The sequence below is a fragment of the Pseudopipra pipra genome, chromosome 9 (assembly GCF_036250125.1).
Source record: "Pseudopipra pipra isolate bDixPip1 chromosome 9, bDixPip1.hap1, whole genome shotgun sequence".
Lineage (NCBI taxonomy): Eukaryota > Metazoa > Chordata > Aves > Passeriformes > Pipridae > Pseudopipra > Pseudopipra pipra.
In genome coordinates this window covers 11,745,865-11,764,623 of record NC_087557.1, presented here as the reverse complement: position 1 = coordinate 11,764,623, position 18,759 = coordinate 11,745,865, and the positions used below count along the sequence as shown (strand labels likewise).

General features: G+C 35.7%; 1 protein-coding gene across 2 annotated transcripts in view; it reads right to left on the bottom strand.

Annotated features, from left to right (window-relative positions):
- COL11A1 (collagen type XI alpha 1 chain) overlaps positions 1 to 18,759 on the bottom strand; it is a 133,627-nt gene that overhangs the window by 78,018 nt on the left and 36,850 nt on the right. Inside the window, exons 6-15 of one of the 2 annotated variants that reach the window (XM_064664571.1) lie at positions 11,331 to 11,447; positions 10,919 to 11,065; positions 10,633 to 10,728; positions 8,215 to 8,460; positions 5,615 to 5,677; positions 4,055 to 4,096; positions 3,635 to 3,697; positions 1,955 to 2,029; positions 588 to 671; positions 333 to 389 (exon numbers count right to left, since the gene is read on the bottom strand). In XM_064664571.1, coding sequence (XP_064520641.1) covers positions 333 to 389; positions 588 to 671; positions 1,955 to 2,029; positions 3,635 to 3,697; positions 4,055 to 4,096; positions 5,615 to 5,677; positions 8,215 to 8,460; positions 10,633 to 10,728; positions 10,919 to 11,065; positions 11,331 to 11,447 — 990 coding nt within the window. The remainder of the gene's footprint in view (positions 1 to 332; positions 390 to 587; positions 672 to 1,954; positions 2,030 to 3,634; positions 3,698 to 4,054; positions 4,097 to 5,614; positions 5,678 to 8,214; positions 8,461 to 10,632; positions 10,729 to 10,918; positions 11,066 to 11,330; positions 11,448 to 18,759) is intronic. The other variant, XM_064664572.1, reaches the window with a different exon arrangement.

Sequence of the window (18,759 nt, the reverse complement as noted above, 5' to 3'; positions counted from 1 at the left end):
AGCTTCATATTTACCACAAGAAATTGTATGAATATTATTACAGAGATGACTGACTGTAGAGACATATGTACTTATCTATGTAAAACTATTTACTAGATTTGTAAGTCTACCAGTGTGCTCTATCCAAACACCACAAAATCTACAATAAAAGCCAATTTAATATTCAGGTTACATTGCAGACCTTGAATAAGAATACAAGCTATGACTTTAATTACATAATATCAATTTCAAATAAAATAAGCACAAATACAGAGGTGTAGGCAAGACCAGAATGGGATTCATGGCCTGCATTACTGTGTTCTTAAACCTCTGTCCCTGTTTTGTTTACATACCACAGGACCCGGTCTTCCAGTGAGTCCCATAGGACCAGGTGGACCTCTCATAGCAATCTGAGAAAACAAACAAACAGAACAACAGGTATCATGAAAAAGCTGTGAGCCAGCATATGTATTCTACATTAATACAATTCCACAATGTGTTAACAAATAGCCCCCATCTTTGACTTCACATCCTGCATGATATAAAACAGATTGGGTTTTGGAGCTGTACACTTGGGGCAGTTTTGTGTGAAGGCTCCTTGTGCTCACCCTAGCTTGCTGAAGAATGGCTTGTGCTTGAGCTTCCTGAGCTGAGATTGTAGGGCCTTTCTCACCATCTCCACCGAAGCGGAACTGCAAATACAAACACAAGAAAAGGACTCAGAATTTATCAAATCAAATTCATATTTGTTTTTTTGCTGCAACTGTGCAAACCACTTCAAAGACAAAAGGTCACAGTCTAGTTCATTCCACTGACTTCAGAAGATCCAGGCCACTGGATCCAAGATGAATATAAAGCCATTGGTAACAGTTTAGAATTGAGGTCTAAATCTAATCCCTTAAGAGCAAATATTTTCTTGATTTCATAGGATTTTGGTTTTCATTTTATTTGTTTGCTTGCTTATTTGTTTCAAAAAGAGGCCAAAATAGACTCTTAATTTTCTGCAAAACTTCAATAAAAATGGCTATCAAAATTAATTAGTTCTCTGTACGTTAGTAGTTACCCACAGAAAAAAACGCAATTTAATTTAGGGCAGACTTAAATTTGAAAAATGTTTGATATCTCAAATAAAAGAGTTTTGTGTCATTTCTGACAATTTCAAAATAAATTACAGAATAAAACTTAAGTACTCATTCTCGTGGTTCTGTTATTGCTCATGGAACTGCTAGCAGAAGCTTTGCAATGTTGCAGAAATCTTAAGCTGCAACAAGAAGCACAGCTTTCCAAAGGTATTGCATAGGCACACTGGATATCAGGGCCGTGCACCTTTCACTGCCCACAACAGTTTATCCAGCTTGCCTATGCCCAGAGTTGACATGGATCTTTTGCATATATACATACACTTAGGAATAATGAATTCCATGCACATAGTACTTTTCATACCACAAAACTGCAAGATCCTTTAACAGCTTTGGGCTTGTTCCTCCACATGCTAAAACAGATGGTGTTTTGCTTTGACTCCAGTGGGAGCAGAGCTGGCCATGTGCATATATTTCTATTCAAAGGATGCACTGACTCTTCAAAGAGGACACTGAAGTCCAATTTTAAGCATGGAATGCTTAAAATTCTCCATGTCAATGAGACTTGAAAGCACACATGCCTGTTGGGAGTACAGGCTCTCTGTACAACAGCAAACTCGTTGTTTAGGACATACAGTAGCAAAAAATAGTTACTATTGAAAATATAAGGAGATTTGCGGTGTCTGTAATTCATTCATTAGGTTCCAATCTGTCAGCCATGCAGGAGTTAAAGCATATGTTTTGTTTCAGGAAAAAAAGGCAGCTTATGAACTTCAAATGCTTAGAGCGTACAAGAAACTCTGTTTCATCTCTCATTCCACAGACAAAATACTTATACATTTCTCAAAAGACATTTCCCCTTTTTGTAGGCTGGTGACCCTGTAATCAAAACTTACCGGCAACATTAACATGGTACCTGGGGGACCTGCTAAACCATCAGCACCAGGAAGACCAGGGCGACCAGGTGGACCCTAAGAGAACAGAGAGATGAGAGAAAAAGGGATGAGAACAAAAAGATAATTATGTAAAATAAACCTTTAGAGTCACATACTTTTGAGTCACTTACATACATTTACACTCATAGAATAGTCTGAGTTGGAAAAGACCTTAAAGACCTAGTTTCAACCCCCCTGCCATGGGCAGGGACACCTTCCACTAGACCAGGTTGCTTAAAGTCCCATTCAGCCTGGCCTTGAACACTTCCAGGGATGGTGCAGCCATCCGGGCAACCTGTTCCAATGCCTCACCACTCTCACAGTCAAGAATTTCTTCCTAGCATGAATCTAAACCTGCCTTCTTTCAGTTTAAAAACATATCCCTTGTTCTATCATTATGTGTCCTTAAAAAGTCTCTCTCCATCTCTCTTGTAGCCATCTCCCTCACCCCCCAGCCTGTCTACATAGTAGAGGTACACAAGAGTGGTGTAGGGTAGGAGAACTGCCTCCCTGGACTTGTTGGTCAGGCTTCTTTCAATGCATCCAAGGACACGGTTGGCTGCAAGTGTATGTTACTGGGTCAGGTCGAGCTTCTTGTCCACCAACACCCCCAAGACCTTCTCTGCAGGACTGCTCTCAGTCCATTCTCCACTCAGCCTAATTGCTACAATTATTTATTCGTGTCATGTGTCTGTTCCATGACAGGCACACAATGTGCTTAGTCAAGAATTTCCTTATGATGAATTCAGTAGGCAGACAGTTACAAAACTAAGTACTATTAGTAGTTATTCCATTACAATGTGTTAAAATTACCATTTTATAAGTTCAAATTCAAAATATTTAGTTAATCTGCAGGAAATAAATACTAAAGAAATGTGGATGCTGACTTACTAGCAAGGTGAAGCATTGCTGGGGTTTTAACATTATCTCATTATTCAGTGAACTGGTAGCATCTTCTCAACATCTTGTATGCATAAATACAGCATGAACATGCTAGACTTGAGACTAAACTATCTCATAAAAGACAGGAAAGTTCTTAGTAGTATATTTTCATCAAATAAATATATTTAGGCTGTTTTAAAATTGTGTTGGTTGTGGTAGTAAGGAAAGACTTATGAGAACGTATAACACTAATATAATAGCTTACATTTAAATTATTTTCATTACTGGACAGGGTTCCTATGCCATATATTACTTAATATGGCCAATAAATTCTTCCAAAATCATCTAAATATTGTCCATCACCTTCAATATTCCCATGTGTATTTTGATTCTGCAGAGCCTGTCTTTCTCTGTATTTGCACATATTATAGATGAGGCCATACTGTTTTTTTAAAACTCATTCAAATCCATACAAAATATTTGCATCTATTACTTATTATATTTTAAAATACATCAAAACAGAGAAATATAAACAAATAGGATCTTCACTTTCTTCCTGTATTTACAGTACATATTTCTACCACTAAGGAAATGTTTGTCCAGATTCTCAGTTGATTTCCTTAGCTGAATGAATCAGCCTTGGTTGCACTGAAGTTTCTTAACCTATGTGGATCTATTTCAGACCAGGATCTAACTCACTCTTGTAGCAATTAGTGCAAGATATCCCATGAATACAGAGGATAATGTTTGTTGACTTACCCTTTCACCAGGGTCACCTGGAGGACCAACTGGACCTTGCAGACCTGGGGGACCTGTAAGACCCTACAGAAAATGAATGACACAATTATGCTGAATGTTTGCAGCACTTTTGAACTTTTTTTTCTTTGGAAAGTTATGATTAATATGTATTTGGATAAAATAATTTATAAGATGGCATTTTTCTTTCTTACAAAGATTCATAGTCAACATTCAAAACTTAGATATTCATGTGCACTCAGCTTGTAGTATGCAGTCACTGAAAATGCTAGAGGTGACCCTTTTTTACTCCCTTTTGAAAGTGCTAAGTCTGATACACCATTTGGGAACTATAAGACGACTGATATTGTGTTTAACTCATGGACACAAAAGCAGAGTGGATAAATTAAATGAAATAAAGGAAATTGTGATTAATACACTTACAGCAGGTCCTCTTGGTCCCGGTGGTCCTTCAATGAGCATACCCTAGGGGTGGATGAAACATGACGTTAACTTTACTGTGTCTTACAGGAAAATATAAAAAATCTTTTTATCTGAACTACTAAAGTTAACATTTCTTAGTGTTTTGATAAACTTTTCCAGGAATCTTCTCTCTAAAGTTACTAGAATTAAAATCTGAATTGTTGTGTGGCTTTAAAAGTGAGAAAGACTTCTAGACTGAAGACGTCTCCTAACAGTGGATTTAAAGTAATTTCTTTTAATGCTGTTGAAGAATTTGATGTGAATAACTGACTATTCATATGTTATGGATCTTATAGCATCTCCTAGTTCCTTTTTTTGAGAGTAGACGCTAATCCAAATTTTAGGTCATGGTAAGTCCTACAACTATGTGATCCTCACTTGTACTAATTGGCTTTCCATAGGAAGGAGGACTGGGCAAACTAGCTTGAAACTAATTGTAGTATTATAGATCTAAACTAAATGTACCTTGCAATGGTTTAAAAAAGTCATGTATTTTATGAGCTAACACTCTTTGAGCTTCTTCACAGATCATGACTGAGATGTCACAATCTTATTTCAAACTTGTTCATTATTGTACTCCTTTAAATTTATTCATCAAATTCTAATCCTGAGACAGAAATATAGAATTAAGAAGGAGCTTTTCGATTGCAGAATCCAGAGGTCACAATGACATATCACAGTATTTTTTCAGACTTCAACTTAAGCTAATTTTTCCCTAGGTAATTCTGTACCTAATTTTCCATGAAATAAAAACCAGATTAAACTTTAGTTTCCGCTTGCATCAAATACAAATTTGAAAGCAGTTCTTGAAAATTCTAGAAGAGTAAACCACACAGGCATTCAGTTTCTGCTAGATATTATAAAATGATTATTTTTGTATAATTTTTTAAATTCAGTTAAATTTTAGTTTCTAACCATCAAACATTATGCTACAGTAAAACTTAGTCCTAATGTAAAAGTCACTTAGCTACTATACTACTGTTTAAAGATGCATAAACTACTGATACATTACTGTGCTTATGACCAAGTTGTAACCTCCAAAGAAACCATTTAATTAAACTCTTAGCAATATGATTGCATCAGTGCAGGTTAAACATACAAGAATTCAATTAACCCCTCGGAGGGACTTCCTTGTCCTTGCTGAAACCTGTAGTCATGGTGTTACCTGTGCCTATGCTGAAAGTTATCTTGAAAAACTGAAAGTTATGTTGGTAGATCTGTCCAAGCTGTAGATACTAGATGGCCTGAAGAGCAGATCAACACACTGTTTTCCTCTGCACAAGAAGATTCTCTTTGTTTTATGGAACATGTGGTTAGTACTTCCTGTGACCAAAAGAGTAGGCTGGAACAGGCCACTGTCTGTAATCACTTGATACCATCCACATTACAGGTGAGTGTTTCAGAGATCATGGATAAGGTTGCTGTTATCCTATCATGAGCAACGTGGTTTGATAATGATGCACCCACAGTGTACATATGTTATATAGTGCTACAGAAAAACTCACCCACATCTCTACTTACAGGTTCAATCACAGCTGGTTCTCCCTTTTGGCCTTTTTCTCCATAAGCCCCATGTCCTGTCACCTGGCCAGTAAAAACGACCCCAAAAATGAAAATAAGTAGAAGGTCTAAGGACCTGTTACAATAAAAAAACTGCAGCAACCTGTAACTGAAAGCTAAAGCTGGAATTGGTCTGTGCTATAAAATATACATCACAGGCACAAACTATATAAATAAAAAATACATGAGAAATGGAAAACGCAAAAACTATATGCATACTTTTCAAACTACTGGATACTGTCAATTTTTACTTTTTGAATGAGATGCAATAGTGTGCATCCCATGCTTTGCATTAGGACTTCGGACTTAGAATCTAAAACTTCTGTGTGCAAGCCACAACATTGTTTCTTTTTTTATTTGATTGGAAATATTCTTGGCAATTAACAAAGATTCCTCATGACTTTCTGAATTAAGCAAGCCTAAAGTAAGAGGGAAAGAAAGATCCCTTGGTCCAATATGGACAGTTCCCTTCAAGTTCCTAATTTCATTCATTAGAAATCCACAATATGTAAAGCAGTCTGAGAAGGGGCTGTGATTGCATGGCGAAAATGGGAAAGGAGTTAAATGGCATTGTGAACATTAAATAATATGTCCCAGACAGCCAGATATATCTCCTAAATACATGAATTAGCATCAACTGCCAAATTCTTTTAGGATCAGCTCTATAGGAAGTTTTGGGTTCAGGATTAAGATAACAGAAGTGCCTAAAAATAACACATGTTAATGGAAGAAACAGACAGATTGAAGTTTCAAACAAAGAAAAAGAAACTGTTTTTTTTCAAACCATGAGATAACGTATTTTTCTTCAGAAGTAGCTCTCTTGATTGCTAATATATTCACTAGAAATTAAAGTTCTAGTTCTGACCAGTTGAAAATTTGAATTTTTTTTTTATTATTTTTTTTTTTATTTCAGTAGAGTGATTTGACATTTACTCTAAAATAGCTGGAGATTTTAAAATGTTGAGGATAATGTTCCAGTATTTCCATATGAAATATTCTGGACTGGAAAAACAGAGGCATAATTTCCTGTGCATTTTGCAATTATTTATGAAGGCACAGATCTCACTAGTAATAATCAATAGTTCATAAAAATCAAGTAGCAAGAGGTATAGATAATTATTTTTTATTAGAGTAACATAAATTAGTTGTAAAGAATAACATTAGGGTCTCCATCTTTGGAGATATTGCCCCTTTTTGAAAGTTTCCAGATACTGAATACTTTCCATCTTGCCTTTTTTATCAAAGGTAGAACTTCAGTTCTTCTAAATACACCCATATGTCAAAGGAAAATGATATGATATCTCTGGTTCAGCAGATGAGAAGGCACAGGCCAGAGCCTGTGTTCTAATTCAAGATTCCTGACTCCTTCAGCTTTGTATCAAGGCATTTTAAGTTGAAATTTACACCAGGGGATAGAGTCTACACAGTCATTTGTTTAATGCAGGCACAAATGGTGCCTTATGGGCTCTTTGCTTTGCAGATAATCTGACCTTTTCTGTGTCATTCTGCCACAGTGTCCCCATCTGGGCTAGAAGGAAAAGAGTACACTTGTATCACATTGCACAGATAAGGATCATTAAAAAATACAATGACCCCAACAGGGTTTAGAAAGGAGCAGTAAAAGTAGCATGGGTTTCAAGGTTGGCAAGGAAAAGCAACCTTACAGCATTTGCTGTTATTTCTTGGATCCTTCGTAAATGTAAGTTTTGACTTCGTGAGGAGAAAATAAAGATAATACTGAGCAAATACTGCAAACAAAATTATCTTTTTCTATTATATTCAGGGTCTTCCTGATTAAAAAATCGAAATGGGAATTTTTTTTCCTTCCAGTTTTAGCCATATTACTTTTCTTTGCAGCTTCCACAGTCTGGTAAACTGGTAAACAAGGATCTTGGCACAACTAAAGGAAAGTTAAAGCCTTGCTGTTTAGCCTGTGATTAAGTCAGGGGGAAAGACAGAGCTATAAAACTCAGAAAAAAGAGCATGATTCACAGGATCCACCATGTCATCCTATCTTTATATATACAGAGCTGTTAAATCACTTCTGCAGGATCATAAACCTGTCACCATTGACTAAGCTTATTTTCATGAAAGGATTCAGACCTTCACCTTCCCACTCATGAATCTTCTCCTTGGAAAGTAGCAAAAGCCATAGGATTCTAGATACTTACATGCATTTTAACTTCTTGGGGTAATCATATAAAAATATTAATTATAGCACTTACACCTGCATGAGAACTTACATTCTTTCCAGCTTTAGCTCTAGTTTAGACAGATTTTTAAAACTGTTTATTTTATCATCTATTTTTTTGAATTCCACCTTTCTTTCTTTTCCCTCCCATCTTCGGCCCTCCCACAAGAATCTTACATTTAATTAAAAAAAAAAAAGTTCAGAAGTACTGAAACAAGAGGATGGCCCTGATTCAAAGCCTATCAAAAGTGAGAATATATCTAATAGTTACCAGGAGCTCTGGATCAGGGTCTGTGCAGTTCTGAGACTGTATAATTACAAAGTAATTGCTAAATTAAATTAATCTGCATTATGCCTCCAATCAACTTACGCTTGTTTCTGTGATATCGGTCTCTGCAGGAACACCTGGACCAAACTCCTCATTAGTGGAATCAGTTGGTTTCTCTTCATATTCTTTATATTCATAAAAATCATATTCGCCTAAATCTCCATCTACCAGCAGATCAGATTCACTGAGGTCTACTCCTCTGCTTCCATATTCAGTTGCCTCAGTTTTTTTATCATAATCCTCTCCAGTTATGTATTCTTCAGCAAATACTTCTTCAACGGGATTTTGCTTTTCATATCAGTAGCAAAGATTTGGAAATAGGAGGAATATGTGGGTTATTGTTAGTAAAGCAATGTAAGCATACGCTGATCCACCATGATGACTTGTCAAAAGAAGAAAGAACAGTAGAACTACAGCATATTGTCTTTTAATTAGAGTCTGAAGGAATGGAAGTGCAGCCTTTCAGAGTAATTAAAAGATCTTTGTATAAGTAGTACAAAGAAGTAATGTTTTCATAGGCTTTGGCTTTTTATTTCCAAAACCACTGAATTCAATATATCCAGTACTATGTGTACTGTTTGCTTAATGTTACTTTAGTGCCAAATATAGCTAAATTTCCCTGCTTGGTTTCACACTTACAAGCATTCGAATGAATGAAAATATGCAATGAGCAACAAATAAAGTCAGGTCTTTTTACAATAGCAATGTGGAGGAAGTGCAAGAATCACTTTAGTTAAGCCCAGCCTTTTTCATTATTTTATGGCTATAAATACTGCTGCTGAGATTAAACTTCTTTTCTCTTATTAATGATTTTACAGTTTACTTATCAATAAAAGTCATGGTTCATATGTGTCATGGTAATTTACATACTTTTTGGTCTAAGTCAAGTACCACATGCAAAAATCAGATTAATTTTAACATTTCTTGAAACTAAGTTTTCATCTTAAGAGTATGTAAACTGTCAAACCAAGCAACCAACTTAAAAGCACTAAAGCAGTTTAAAAGAATGCTATATTTGAGATGTACAAAACAATTTGTGAAATAAAAGAGGATTGCTTTATTCTGTTATAGAGGTCTCTTGAAAGGATAATTTTGAATGAAATCAAATTTCAGATATTGTTAATATGATATGGATATTCTAAATTATCAGACAATATGAACTTGTATGGTCTTAAAAATATTAAGAAGCTACTCACCATACAGAGTAATTAAAAAAATCTTGATTTAATCATGCTATTGAAACATACTGCAATTAAAATAGGCCAGATTCTGATTTAACAGTTGCCTAATCCCATTACCTACAGGAGCATGACTTCTGCCTTACAGCCAGAGTAACCACAGATCTGAACCAAATCTAAGCCAAATTTAACCTTTACGCAGAACAGCTCTCACCAAGGAGAGCATTTAGCACTTTCAGTCTACCTCATTACAACTCTACGATTGTAAAACTGGCTTATAAATGCCCAAGACACTGAATTATTTAGATATACCTCTGTCAAACAACTTGTGAGAAGCAAACATGAGATTTCACACAAGAATTCTTTACAGTAGAATGAGTAAAACATACCTTAATTCACCTTCACCTTTCAAGATTTATAGGATGGAAACCAGAAAAACAAATGGGGACTCTTTTCCTCTTTTCGAATATTCAGGGGAAGTGGGGGAGGGGGAGTTTTGTACATCTTTTAAGCAACATATCTTAATTTTGAAAGGAAAAGGTAAAAGAAAAATGAAAACAATATTTTTTACAATCAGCCATCATTTTTCTAACACTAGCATTAATTAATATGTGGACATATTAATCAACATTGGCTTAGGTGTAGTAATTTTAACAAAATAATGTTTAGACTTATCATTGTGGCTTTCCAAAAATGTCTTTTCTAACACAAGTAAAAATAATAATTTTATCTTTTTGACAGTTTAAAGTATAATGTTTCTTTTGACTAGAACAAATGAAAAGCTAATAATTTGGTTTTGTTAGCTGAAGAACTGTGAAAAGCAAATGATGGCTTCTGACTCAACTTCCATATGCTGCTATGGTTACAGCAACTCTTTGTCTTTTATGCTGCACCTTTAGAATTAAAGGAAAAACTAGAGAACCCACTTCCTATTAGATCAGGAGGACTATGTCTAGTATCTAATCTGGTTTATGCTAGACATAGCTCCATTCACATCCACACTGAATGCAACAACCCTACATTCCCACAGCACATATCACTGAATGATTTCCAGAATTGTGAACTCTGCAATCTGAAGATTCGGCAGATCTCTACAGAACTAAAGGGAGTTCTGCCCAAGAAAACAGTACTTTCTGACATTGGCTGAGAAAGCATAAAACCACATTAACTGCTGTTATAGTATATATCTTTTACATAGACATTCATCTTTTTAAAATGTGTTTCTACTTTTTTGATCACCGGCACCTGGTGGAACAAGTATTTTCTCAGGAGTCTTTATTACCTCATTTGCTTCAGTAGTTCTGGAGGGAGATTCTGTCTGGGGCCCGTAGTCATTTTCAGCTATGCTGTACTCTTGAAAGCCATCAACAACGTTTGCCTAGTATTAAAGAAAAGTAAATGATTTAAAAAAATCATGTATGAAAAGTTCAAGAGGTATCACTTTTATTCAGGTTATGGTATTAGCCAGATGTATTCATCTAGTGGGGTTAGGTAAATTTTTTCTTATTATCAGAGATCTTCCAGTCTTAGTCTGGGAAAGATCTTGATTATTTCTTGGCTACCTTTACCCCTAGTTTGTCTTTTGTTGCTGCTTGATAACTTTTCTTCTTCTTGGATGCATATTTTTCAGTTTTTTTTGTTGTGGCCTTTTGGGGTTTGTCCTTTGAGCTAGCGGCCACTGTCCTCTTCTTCTTTTTGGCCATGGCTTTCTTTTTCTGCAAACGTTATGAAAGACGGAATGGAAAAACATAAATAAAATGGAAAGAAAATTGAGATAGCATGAATGAAAGAAGGGTAACCAAATGGGAGATGAATGCTGTCAGCCGTGAGACCTTCCATCTCTAACTGAAAGCAAGTGCTACAGAGTAAAGGAATGAGTGAAAGGAAAACATTAGGCTTATATACAGAAGACACAAATTGACAAACCATGTGGTAGGGGACAGCTGGACACCACACAACAAACAGATCAGATTTTGTTACCTCTGTTTGTGCTACTGTCTCTTCGAACAGTGGGAGTCCCTCTGTTACAGAATCAGTTTCTTTATAATCTGCATCCCCATACTCATAGTCATATTCGATAAAATCTTCTGGTGTGTACTACATTGTAAATGGAAAAATATCAGGCATTCCTATGTTAGTGGTAGCATACTAGATTAGCAATACTGGAAAGCATCTTAACCTTTACTTAGGAGTAAAGTTTAACAAAATTAAGTTAGTATGAACAATTCAATATAATTATTCATTTTGGGGGAAAAAATACAATTTCTTATTTCGTTCAAAGCACAATACAAAAGTAATAAAAAAGTAAGTAGTAGTGCCAGGAAAAAACTTCTCTTTTATTGGACTGCAAAGAAGAATCAACTATAATTTTGATTACTGGGAGCACCAAGAGATCTTAATGAAATCATACATTTAATCTTTAAATTTCAAATAATTCCTCTTTCTACCTGTACTCTTTTACTTGCATTTTTTTCAGGTGACCAGAAGAGCAGAGATGTCAATATCTGAGACGAATAGGGTAAATCATTTCAGATACAGGAAAGAAGCCACAACTCACAAATAAACATGGCTATCTTCCTGTTGTTTGTTGTAGAGTTCTGAAAACCAGGGTGGCTCCACGGTACACATTGTTTGAGCAAATGCCTCACTGGTATAATTTCATTTCAGATTCAACTTCTGCAGACTGCTCCACAGATCTGCATCTGTAATAACTAGTATCAAATGAAGATTTGGCACACAAAACTTTTATAAGAGAAAATAGCTTTAGAATTGGCTTGTGTAATGTTGTGAGCATAACCTAGGGCTCCAGAAGCTCCTGAGCTGTACTCGTGGCTGTGCTATGAAGATACTGGTCTCGATATTATGTGCACCGAGGACTACTCATCACAGCTGAGAAGAAAGGGCCACTTCAAACAATCTTCCACTTGAAGCTACAGGAACTGGGTAGTCTGGTAAATTAAAGCAGTCTCCTGGTTGCTATCGGTTCACTTTATGTGTCCAGGGATTCAAAAAAAGGTGGAGTTGTGGCCGGAGTCTGGATAAGTGTTTGCTTTCCCTTGCTTAGGAAGAAATACTCTAATGTGCCTCATGTGAACTAGCCACTTCTGAAATCTCCTCTCTCCTGTTACAAGTCAGTATCATTGTCTGTAAAATGAAGACAATATCTGTTTGTTTCATTAGATTGATGAATTAGTACATTACACTTCCAAATGGTCTGAGGATTCATAGAAGCCATCATCATCAGAAAGAGACTGGCATTTTAGAAGAAATTACAGATGAAATTAAAACAGATCTCCATATTCCAAAATATATTCTACCACGTGACCAAAGCACTGGTTTAACTGTTTTCTCTGGCAATGCTTTTTGACAAAATTTTTTCCTTATGATTTTAGTGCACAGAAGTTGATTTCCTCAGCAATTATAAGACTAACACTGAAAGGCCTTAATCGCTTAAAAATCCCTTTCCATGGGTTTCTGTTACTTCACTTCTGTGGCTCCTCAGAGGCTTACTATGATAAGAGCTTTATTTAAAAAAGAAGGTACAGATTTTTTTTTCAGAAGTCGGATGCTTTTTGCTTGATTGTCCTTTTGATTATTTCTACCCATGCACATATAAATTGGTTAGTTATGAGATACAATAAAGATAAAGAAATGATGTAACATATTTTGGTACTTGTTCAAAACTATACTGCACATTAATAAGAGCATTTCAAACTACATTTAAATAACAAAACATCATTTGAGGTGGAGAGTATCCTCTTTGGGAAGTATATGGACACTTTGTATCTGTCTCATATAATTAATCAATGCTTTGTTTTCATCAGTGGTATCTTTGGCATTACCGAGGTAAGTTGATACTATTTATACTTTTCAAAACCAGCAGCATTTTACACTTAAACATGGTAAGTAATATGTGATTACTCTCTCCTTGTTCAGCAAATTATTGTTCAGTGCTAACCCCAGTGAAGTCAAAGAAACATGTTTGACTTATAAGTAGTACTGTCCAAGGGCCTCATGTGCAGTGATGATATATTTGTATAGTTCCATCAATATATAAAAACATGTTTTCCGGCTTGTGCAGTTCTGGAAATGCAACTCAAAACAGCCTGGTTCTAATGAAGAATGCCAGTGCCATCCAAAAAAGAAAACACAATGGCAAGTTTCTAGGAAACCATACGCAGCCACATAAAGGAATCAAAGAAGGAGCCACATGGATAAAACCAGACTTTTTAAAATAGTTACTGAATAGCATTGAAATTGTGGTATGTCTTTGAGAATTATAAAAATGTATGCAAATGCATAAAATCGGATTCATTTATCTTCTCTAAAGAAGTCCATGCAAACTAGGTTTATATATGGAAAAAAAAAAAAATCTCTCTATATTCAGTTATTCCACCCTAACAGTGATAACCCATTACATACTTCTAAGTGCTTCCTCAGCCAAACCACACGAATCAAACACTCTGCTACGCAATTTTTATTTGTACCAAAACAATAGACATTCCCTATGTTAAATAATATCCAATATCTTAAGGGGTAAGTGGAAGAACATTTTGAAGAGAATTACTGTGTCATTAGCCAGATTTAAATTTAAATATACTGTTAGGAGTTTGTTTTAATAACTTACAGACACATAGATTCCCTTTTAGTAAGCATTGTAGATCTATTCAGAAACTGTTAAGTGTTCACTCCAGCAGTCACTATGACCAATTAACAATTTAAATATAGCTCTGAGTTGCTCAGGATTATAACTGTTTTGCAAATCTCAGTAGTATGGCTTCTCTCATGGTAAGCTGAATGGCTATGCTGAATTGTGCCAACTATGTGACTAATAAAAATTGCAACAGTGGGTTACAAATAGTTCTTCAGAGGCCATAAACTAAACAGAAATGTTGACTGGGGAAAAAAAAAAGAAAAGAAAGGAAAAATATCTGTGTCAATGTCGGTATTAAAATGTTAGTATTAAAAAAGAAAGTGGTGAATAAATTTATATTTATGCTAAGAGGCTTAGTTTGAAAAGTCAGACATTTATGAATGAGAACTAGAAAACATACAAACCAGTACAAATATATGGACAGATCTATTACGTCATACATAATCACACGGAAAATACTTTTGGGTGCTGTGCCTCACTCATTTCTGTTAAAGACAGTGAAACTTTCTTGACATATGCAAAATGTGATCCAAGTGGTTGCACTGATATTCAGGCACACAGACAGAAAGAACATGGATGGGTGAGAAGTGGGGAATGACAGTTTCCACACTGGTTTCAGATTACAGCCAAGCAAGCAGGTAAAGATCCTCCATTTTAAGAGCACAGTATCTGAGGGGTATTACGAAAATTCTTGAATCTACAAGCTCAGACATGTGGTCACCTTACTGAAACCATATTCAAGTAGTTTCTAAACCTCAGTACTTTGCAGTCCTGCTGATACAAGGAGGAAAAGTGAAAATATGCAGTAGTTCTAAACTTCCTATAAGATAAATCTTATTCTTAGCAATCCTTCCTTTCCAGATATTCCCTTCTGAAAGATCAGCAACCCTTATCTTTCACACCAGCTAACAGACTAAGAGTATGTTTTGTACTGTACTGCACTGCATGGGTCCTGTTGTAAATAGTGAAATACAGATGCAAAATTGTCCAGGTGTATTTCCTGAGGCACAGTCTGTCCAGATAGAGGAATGCATCTCTACATCCCTAACTGGTGTAAAGATATACTTTAGAAAGATGATTTACTCACAGCATGAGTTTATCAACTCCACCTGATGAAGGCTATTCCCTATTTTTAAGATGAGACAACAGAACTATTGAAGGACTGGTCAGTTCAATGAGTTAAATTTACAAATACCAGAGACAGGTTTAATGGCTTTAGTCACCTGCTGGCAACTCACACTTACCCTTCCATCAACAGTCAAGACTGGATATGTGGCACATATCCCTTCTTTTTCTGGAGCTACACAACCACAAGGTCACCTTTATCAGATAACCAGAGAGAGGGGTATGATCTATTCAGTTTGAGGCCTCAACAAAGCTTGAGAAAAGTGTCTTTACATTTTGGATGCTACCATTCCTGAGTGCAAAACCCAGGCCCTGCTATTAGTTCACAGAATTTGGGGAGTTCACAGATATCTGTCATGGTTGAACTGCTAATCAAAGAAAAGACAATAAGTAGACTCTTAAATATATAAGAGAAAGCATCTAGAATTTCTACATTAATTAATGCAAATGGAAAAGTAACTTCTGCCACTTTCAGAGTTTAATCAAGACTACTACCTCTAGCAAGAAATCAAAGCATTGAAAGAAAGTATGACAGGATGACGAGTATAGTTGAAGAGAGTGTAATTTGGTTTTTTAGCTCTATACCAAAGAGATTACTGGCCAGGAATGCAGCCAGAGAATCAAGAAGCTGGAAAGGGATTTAAAAGGGCATTTGGCTTGTGGATCATTCTGATGATCCTCCTATGAACACTGACATAGCCAAGTGTAAAATATACCTACTACACATATGCAGTGTTACTTCCATCCTGCTCCAGAGATCTGCCTATGAAAGTCTACCTAAACCCTAATACTGCTATATAATGGAATAGTTACAGATCTGAGAAATCAGGGATAGAAAGCTCTGTTGTTAGCACCAAGTGCTCACAGTTATAGCAAAATATATATACTGCATTAACTTTCACAGTGGTTTCACATGAATATCAAAAAGATGGACTCAATAGGTGGAACTTGGTGAGAGATTTTAGCTCAGAGATGTCAGGTAACACCCTTCAAATGTGATGCGATTTTCTTCCTCTTGCTCTTCTTTCTGCTGTTGTAAGACCAGCAATAGTTACTGAACAGCCATTCTTGTAATGAATATTGCATATGACTGTTTTCTTACAAATGAAAGGAAGAATAAAACCTGCTGCTTCTTGATGGGACAAAATGTTTCCATTATGACCTCATGCTTTCTTTACCAGAGTGATTATATTACACTACCAGATCATCATGTAATTCCAATTAAAGAGATGAACTGTTTTCTTCATCAGATGTATTTTAGAAGTAGAGGATCAGCAGGATGCAAGGCCTATATTTCAACTGTTAAATGACTTAAATATTCTGAAGGAAACCTGACTTTGAAAACCAATTCTTCTGCTATCCATACTCTAAAAACCTAACCTCCTATTCCAAAATGTAGATTTTAGCAATATTTGCTTTACATTTCCAAATTAAAAGAATTAATAATATAAAGAACTGTCATGATTAAATTAATAATAACAAAGAACTGTCATAAGCCCAATTTTTCCACTGCCTAAAAATTATGCTAAATCATTTAGCAAACTAAAGAGGGAAAGATGACTTTGAAACATTCTAGGCTTACTAAGACATTACAAAATTAAATAAAATAAAGGATGCTAAGCATGATGAGAGTTTTGAAAATCAGCTGCAGTAATATAAATAAATAAATGATAGAAAATGTCAATCTTAGGGCAGAATAAAAGTTAAAAGAATTGGATGGCCTCTTCTACCACATAGTCCTTATATTGTTCATAAAAGTGATAAAAGAAAGGAGATAAAAGGAGAGAAGAACAAAATGTTCAGTTTCCAAAGACAGTCTGTGTCAAAAGAAGAATAAGACTCTTAAGGTTCTTCATTATGTTAATTCCTTAATAAAAAGTCTATATATCCATATAAAGAGAGTTAGGAAGATCATTACTTTAAATATCTGCTAAGTTAGCGAACTGCAGTTCTAAAGATGACATAATTATCTTTCCATACTTTTCAGAAAACTAGTATTTCTGCTCAGTCAAACACCTGAAAGAACACTAATTAACATGTTCTGAAAGGATGCCTGAAGCCTTCAAGTCAATATATTTGGGAGCCATTTGCACCTTTACTTTACCAAGCTCATTTCATTAAAGGAAAACATTTTATGTTTTCAAGTAATCCATTAGTTTGGGACAGATCCAAAATAAATGAAACCAAATTCCTTTGTGGAGCAATTTCTTCAGCAGAAGTCAGATGGTGTGATTCACTGGGTTGCAGAATAATCTTCCAAGGGAAGATCTGAAAGCCTGATAGCTGGGTCCTTTGAAAACTAGACCTGATGACACTCAAGAAAATATACTGCCCAGCAATTGAGGACAATGAAGACTGGCTAGGTCTTTCTCAGCTCTAATTTCTGTGAGCTGGCCAAGCATATGTGATTGAACTGGAAAGGAATTTAATACATTTCCATTTATAGGAGAAAGGGGGTTGAAAACAAGACAAAGTCCAGACTGTTCACAAGGTATTTATAAGAAAAGCATGGGTGCGTGTCTTCCTTAAGAAAAGTAATCTTGATAGTTCTGAAGCACAATTCAGACCCATACATTCAACATGAAAAAATGATTACTGAACTTCTAGGGAACACTTTTTTGTGTAGTGATAACTGCTGAGTCATAAGTCTGTACTTGACAAGTGTGTGGCTATTCACAAGCAAGAACAAGGAAAGCTGATACACACTTCAATACTTCAATGAAAACATGCCTTGAAGATGGAAATAAATCATAATAAACAACAGAGTAAACTGTGTTGATATTACTATTTATCTAGTGTTTTCTCATTTGCACGGTGAATGACAGTTCTGAAGAAGTGGGAACCAAACACAGAGGGACAGAAGCATTCTCTACGGGAAGGGTACTGACATCTATTCGAACCCGAACTGCTCCCACAGAGCTTCGAGGTCTTCACACAGGAAAGAGAAAGAATCAGAGTGCTAAGTCAAATAGCAGCAAAGCCTGGGAAAATTCCCAACCAAAATTTAAATTTTCTTCGAAATGCACTAATGAGAAAAAAAAATATTTTGCTTTTTGTTTGTTTGCATAAATTATCAACAACATGCTTTCAATCTGTTCTGTTTTGGAATATGGAGATCTAGGTAGCCAGGCACACAGATAGAAGTCCTATGGAGTCCCCATGAAGACATCAGGCTCCATACACTGTAAAGGAGTGTAAATGCCTCTGCCTATGTGTGATTGACTTGACACATCTTGAACAACTCTGATGCAATGGATGTGGGAGGGAGTCCCTTTGAAATAAGTTCTGGGCCCTATGGGCCTCTGTCTCTTGCTGACATAATTTTCAGTCAGATAGAATAAATAGTGACAACAAATAAAATTATCATGTACTTAGGAAAAGTTCAGTCCTGAAAGAGGCTCAAAGCATGCATCCAAGAACAATTCAGCAAGTTTTTAATGATCTCTTGAGCAATCAGTAGTAATAACCACTCAGATCACACACTGCTGACTGCATACTAGCTGTCCAGAGCCCAGTTTAATTACAACTAGTTACATTTTGCAAATGCTTTTCACTTTACACTATTTAATGCAAGTACTTAGAATCTGTGTACAGCAACACATACAACTGCTGATGCTTAGAGGTCTAGTC